General features: G+C 51.9%; 1 protein-coding gene across 1 annotated transcript in view; it reads right to left on the bottom strand.

Moving 5' to 3' along the window:
• si:dkeyp-14d3.1 (transmembrane protein 132C) overlaps positions 1 to 6,813 on the bottom strand; it is a 77,623-nt gene that overhangs the window by 5,802 nt on the left and 65,008 nt on the right. Inside the window, exon 7 of the mRNA XM_062454070.1 lies at positions 4,028 to 4,209. Coding sequence (XP_062310054.1) covers positions 4,028 to 4,209 — 182 coding nt within the window. The remainder of the gene's footprint in view (positions 1 to 4,027; positions 4,210 to 6,813) is intronic.

Below are 6,813 nucleotides of genomic sequence, written 5' to 3'. Positions count from 1 at the left end.
GGAGGTCATCTATAAAACATGAGAGGGTAACTTCCTGCGACCTGGCGAGAGAGAAAGCTAATGTGAGACTACAAAGGTCCAGTATGGCCCGGCAGGCCTGGCCCTGCACAGAGCACACCAGTAACAAGCCACAGTGGGATGTGGCAGAGATGCTTCAATCGGCCCACACCCCACCCAGCCAGGTCCAGACAGCACAATTAGAGACAGCGGGAAAACCCATTGGTGCACGACAGGACAGATCCTCGCAGCTCAAGCTGAATGATGCTGAAGCAGCGGTGAAATATGAGACAGATTCAGGTCCTACTGGCTGGGAATGGTTACTCTATTACCTGCTGAGGCTGCGTGGGGAGGCAGGGATAGTCCCAGTCTTTAGAAGGGGGGAAAGCAGTTTTGACACCCTAAAACCTGTAACCCGGGGTACCTTAAAATCCACTTATTTTGAGGCACTACCTCCCACTACCACATGCACAGCCATGATACCAGTTATACTGAGAACCAATAGTACACTCCGTTTTTGAGAGCCTATTTGATAGCCAATCAGCCCTGTCTCAGTCTCGCAGATTGAGAGTGCTTTTCTCTGCCTGGGACCTGCCTCATGTGGGGGGGAACTGCCGTGCCAGTTGATCATGGGCTGCCCTGTTAGCATTCAACACGGCACGGGCGCCGGGTGATGTGGTCTGGACCATCATTTCAGCACTGCGTCTGGCTCGGATCTGAAAATAAGTAAGATTTATGGTGCCAGCCGGAGTGACATAGGCGGCATGAGAAGCAGCCGGGCCTCTCTCTCCCAGGGCAGGAGGGGGGCAGAGCCGCTCTACTCTCACCGACGACCTGGCCCTGAAACACCCGCAATCGAACCCAGCCACATGGTCCAGACTCTCTCCAGAGCAGGTCAAGCACACCACTGAGCTGGGGATTTGGTTGGGCCTGCATAATTCATGGGGACCGGGGCGTGGAGAATAAAGGGAGTGGTAAACACTGAATCTGTGCTTTATATGCTTATTCATGTCGCCACACTGCTGAGCCAGCTGTACACCCAGGCTGCCTCTGCAAAAGGCACTTCAACAGCAGATAAAGAAAGTTCATCACCACTAATTTGCCACCGTGAGGATAGGAAACTGATGATCATAAAATGCCGGCATTATATGTTTTATAACATCCAATGCCAACTACAGAACTAGAGATGGTAAATTAATCAAATAATTATGGCAAGAATCTGCAGGTGTTTTCTTCCTTTGACAATATCATGGGACGCGAGAAAATAATGAAGTGTGGAGGAAGGAAGATGAATGTGTCGCACACATCATGCCACTCAAACTGTGTCTTGGAGCTATTAGGCGGGCAAAGAGAGACGCGTCCTTTCATCAAGTCCCCTCGTCACGCCAAGCAGCGCCCAGTGTGTCGTATTCCTCTCTCTCTCGCTCTCTCTCTCTCTCGCGCTCCTCTCTCTCTCTCTCGCTCCAATGGGCTTTTAATTGGGAGGAGGTGGGATGGAAGGGAGCGGAGGAGTGAGGAAAGAAAGGGTTTCAGTTGCGCCATGCGGCGCGATGCATCGCCCGCATGACATTGCGCTGAAGTCGCGGGACGTTCGGGAGACCAACGCAAACCCCCCCTTTTTTTTTATGAGGCTCTCTCTCTATCTTCCTCTCTCGTGGCTGTATCACCACCCCCTCCCCGCACCCCCTCCCCTCGCCCCCCCTCGCCCCCTCGCCCCCCCGTCTCCACTTGGGATTTCTCTCCTCAGCCGCTCCGATAGGGACAGCAGCTATGTGACAGGAGCACCTCTATCTCCACCAGGCAGTCGTTCCTCTCTCCCACTCACCGCTCTCTCCCTCTCCCCCTCCGACGGCACGTGCAGACCCGCCCGCCCCCGCCGCCCCCCTCTCTCAGATCTCATCCTCTCATTACGGGAGGGCCGCGCCGCACCCGGTGGCTGCTTTGATGGCGGGGCTCCATCGACGAGGGGCAGTTAGACAGGGAGGTGATGGGGGAACATGCTGGGGATCTCACGGCTGGACAGCGGTCTGAGAAATTAGCAGTCCGTTTCAGAGGCCGTTTTGATCCCTTATTGCAATTGATTTGTCATACGGTAACTGAGGGATATCACGAGGAGCTAGTTCTTGCAAAACAGAGAACTCTCTCTGTATAGGGGTAGTATAAGAGCAGTGCCGGGGAGAGAGAGAGGTCAACAGATTTGTACCTGTGGATGGGAGGGGAGAGAGAGAGGTCCAACAGATTTGTACCTGTGGATGGGAGGGGAGAGAGCTCTGAAAATCCACATGGATAAACTTGCTGCTCCAGCAGGGGTTGGTGATGACTTCCTCTTTTATCAGAGATCGAGTCTGATGTCAATAATATGTTGCGTTATGGATTCAACTGCGAGCCTGCCTTTGTTGAATGGATGCTGTCATTGGCAGGGACAGTCAAACCCCTGACTCCTCCTCCTCAGTCGGGGGGGGGGGGGGTGGGAGAGGATGCTGGGGCGATCCACATGACAGCCTTAAGGATGGTATTGATGTTTTGGTCACTTTGAATCGGTTTCAGCTGTACATTATGTATGAGTACACATGATTTATGGGTAAACTTCTCCTCCAGTCAAAGTAGCTGCGAGCCATGCTGCTGACCAAACAAATCTCTCAAAATATTAATTAAAGTATAGATTGTGCAAAATTCAGTTTTGGCATGCTTCAATTTGGAAAAACGACTGAACATATCTAACAGGGGTGCCCTGGTAGCTCAGCGTGTAGAGAGTGTACAACACGGGTCAAGGACATACCGCAGTGGGGTATGGATTCTGGGTTTGCCTGGGCCCTTGTCTTCCCCTCTCTCTCTCTCTCTCTCCTCTCCCTCCCCTCTCCCTCTCCCTCTCCCTCTCCTCCCTCTCCCTCTCCCTCTCCTCTACCCCTCCCCCTCTCCCTCTCCCTCTCCCTCTCTCTCTCTCTCTCTCTCTCTCTCTCTCTCTCTCTCTCTCTCTCTCTCTCTCTCTCTCTCTCTCTCTCTCTCCTCTCCCTCTCCCTCTCCTCTCTCTCCCTCTCCCTCCCTCTCTCTCCACTCATCCCATCTCTCCATCTCCCTCTCCCTCTCTCTCTCTCTCTCTCTCTCTCTCCCTCTCTCCCTCTCACCCTCTCTCTCTCTCTCCCCCGAAACGTTTTAAAGAACCAATATAACATGTTTCGTTTCAGACCTTCAAACCTGATAAGCTGGAAAGTTGATCATGTGCCGTCATGTGTCATCAAACCGTATCATACCGTCATGTATCATGTACCGTCTACACACACGGAACACATTCCTTACTCAGTTATGGCTCCCCTTTAGTGAATGTAGTTTAGAGGGAATATTGAGAGTTTTCCCCTGGGAGGGACCCGAAATAGATGATCCCCCCCCCCTCTAGAGCCCAGTGGCCGTGAATCCTCGGTCCTGCTGGGCCGGGGAGCCGCTGAATAAAACATGTCCGGATGTAGAGGCACTATATTTTAACTTTATAGGACAAATCCCCTGCAACGCTCATGAATACCACACCTGCAATACATCTAGATCAATGGGTCAGGTGGGAGGAGCCGGACTCCCTGGTGAATATAAATGACAGTCGGCCTCAGCTCCAGTAGCCACCAAGGTCAGACTCTGGGACACGGACCCCCTCCCCCTCCACCACCCCACCCGCAGAGGAGGTGAGGGGGGCGTTCGGGGACAGGGGAGGACAGGACTGCTGAGAAGGTGAGGGGGGCGTTCGGGGACAGGGGAGGACAGGACTGCGGAGAAGGTGAGGGGGGCGTTCGGGGACAGGGGAGGACAGGACTGCGGAGAAGGTGAGGGGGGCGTTCGGGGACAGGACTGCGGAGAAGGTGAGGGGGGCGTTCGGGGACAGGGGAGGACAGGACTGCGGAGAAGGTGAGGGGGGCGTTCGGGGACAGGGGAGGACAGGACTGCGGAGAAGGTGAGGGGGCGTTCGGGGACAGGGGAGGACAGGACTGCGGAGAAGGTGAGGGGGGCGTTCGGGGACAGGGGAGGACAGGACCGCGGCTCTTACATCTCGTCTGGGCGGGAGTGGGGGTGCTGGTGGAGAGGGCAGCGATGCCCTGCAGGTTCCCTGTCCTGACTGCATGGCGCGGCGCCTGTGGACTGTGAGTGCCAGGGCCGCGGGGGTACACAACCAGGGATGCGGCTCGGTCCGAGGCCGCCTCCTCCGCCCCGGCCCCAGTGTATCTGGTTCTGTCAGAAGCCGATCGATGAGAGAGTTGTGCACCCGGCGTCGGAGCAGGCCTGGCGGGGATGACCTCCTGATCTCACAGACTGATTCCTTCAGCCAGCTCTGATCAAGATCCATACCGCCAGCTTAGCTCGGCTTAGCTTCCCCTCAAGACAGAGACCTCCCTGGGCACGCACAAAGGTCAGCTCAATTACGGCTCCAAAACACACACTGCTCTCCGCGAGCATCCCTCGGCCAGTTCCACAGCCTGGCTAAAGACCAGGACGGACGGGATGTGCTACTTTGTGACAGTGGCATGTTTTTAGACCCTTCGACTTCAGTCCCAGCAAATGAGATGCTAGGAACAGATGGCCTATCAGTGAAGAGTCTCCATTTTGGGGCTGATATCTGAGAAGTTACTAATCACAGCTTTTCCACCGATTGTGCCAACAGCACCTACTTTAAAAGGAAGCTAAAATTACCACACTCTCCAATGCTTTCAAGCATCTGGAAGCATCTGGAAGTCGCCGTTTGGAACTAAAGTGTGCATCTTCTTGAGCGACACTGAAATAATACACCATTAAAAACACATCAGATTTCCTGATAAACGCTAAACTCACAAAGGCTCACACTTTCCCCATCGCTTTTCGATTCACCTGCACAACAAGTGATCGTGTTCTCCAGCTGAAGGCTTTGGATGGAGGAAAACTTCAACACCGACTGTACGGTTTGAGATAAAAACCTGCCATTTTCCAGAATAGTGAAATGACGGCAAACCAACACACCCTGTATTAATGCATCCCTGTTGCATTGTACGAGGTGTTACTAAAAGTAGGTTACGATTAGCTCGTGCACTTCATCAACAGCCTCCGTGCGCCAGCAGCCTCCAACAGCTCCCATTGGGGTTCATTTATCATCCTTCACATAGGAAACCGCGTGAGTCGTGCCATGACATAAAACGCCTTACCTTGGAAATGTAATCAACAGTGACACGGCAGCGTGTGAGCCTTGGAACAAGCCGTGCAGGCCGACCAGGCATTGATTGAGAGATCTCTGAGATACGGTACTTATTTATGCATTGTTGTTTTGTAAGCCCGTATTGTCTGTATGTAAACACCTAGAAGCCATGGGTGCCATGGTGTTTACATCTGGCATGACATACAATACACAGTCACACAGGAAGAAAGAGCCCCCTTTCTGGATATGCACATTCACAGTTTTCTTTCCCCTGAATAAGTGAGCTTGTTAGTTTGTTTCCTCTCCTGCCTGTTTGCTTTTGATAAATTGCTATCCTGCGTCCGACAGCCCGAAGCTGAAGATGGGAACTCAGGTTCCAGGAATGGAAAAAAGAAATGAAGAAAACAAAACCAAAAAATAAATAAAAAGGAATAATGGAAGATGGGACTGAGGAACTTGATAGATGGCTTTATCATGCGATGCCGGAGAAGGCCAAGGCGGTGATGTATTATTTGACGATACTTTGAAGCGCGCGTGATTACAAACGGCTAGTCTCATTCCCCCTCATCTCCATCCCCTGCCTGCGAATGTGCGGGAATGTTTATGAGTGAATGGGTTCTGCAGTGGAGGACAGCCGAGGAAGAATGATGAGGCCAGGTATGATATATGCCCTGTCGCCGCCCTCGCTCTCCATCAGTGGCCCAGTGCATCGTGGGTAATGATGATGAGGCCGGCCTGGACAGGAGCTTATTACTTTGGGATGGTAAAAGATAATGGACCAGCCTCCTGCTGGCTGACGAATCAGATCAGCCTCCAATTACTGCCTTAAAGATCCATCTTGAGTTTGACCCAAAAACGTACACAGTCAGCTCTGGAGTCGAGCACCACAGAGAGGAGGCGGGAGGCGGAAAGGAAGACAATTAATCTACAGTGTTAATGTATGAATGCAGCTATGTTTGTGTGGGGAATACATGAGAGGGAGGGAGGGAGTGTTCTAGGGGGGGGGAAGGGGGTGTAGAGAGGAGACAGAGACATTTAGAATCGCAGAGAAAGACAACTCAAAGTGTTTTTGAGGTGTTTCCAGAACTTCAGAGAGAGAGAGAGAGAGAGAGAAAGAGAGAGAGGAAGAGAGAGAGGAAGAGAGGGGAAAAAAGAACTTCTGAATTCCCTTTTCATTTGGCTTTGGAAATAATTGCTGCATTTGCAGAAATGCACGCTTCATGGTTTGAAACGGGTGACAAACCAGCGAAGCCTGCTGTGAGGCTGCCGGTGCAGGTGGCCTTGTCTTCTGCAACACACAGAAGGAGACTTCTCTTCAAAGAGGGAAAAAAAGGAGAGCTCATATTTCAAAACAGTCCTACCTTTCCCCGAGGTGTCACCTAGAGCCGAAACCCATCACTTGGCTATGGAAACTGACATAAAAAGGCCTTTTTGTAATAATCAATTACGGCAAGGGCACTGTCATTTACGGCGTTCCATAAATGGGAATGGTGCTGAGGAGCCATCGAGGTAATAAGCCATAAATGTGATAAAACCCTGAATAAGCCTCCCATTATAATAATCATTAGCTTTATTACATTACAACCTTATGAGACATGGTCATTTAAGGATTCCACTTCCAATCTTAGGATTATTTCTGTCCTAATACAATTAGCTTCTTCGTTATGCCA

This window comes from Osmerus eperlanus, chromosome 28 (genome assembly GCF_963692335.1).
Source record: "Osmerus eperlanus chromosome 28, fOsmEpe2.1, whole genome shotgun sequence".
Lineage (NCBI taxonomy): Eukaryota > Metazoa > Chordata > Actinopteri > Osmeriformes > Osmeridae > Osmerus > Osmerus eperlanus.
Note: the sequence above shows the minus strand (reverse complement) of the source record. Positions and strands in the feature narration are given on the sequence as shown.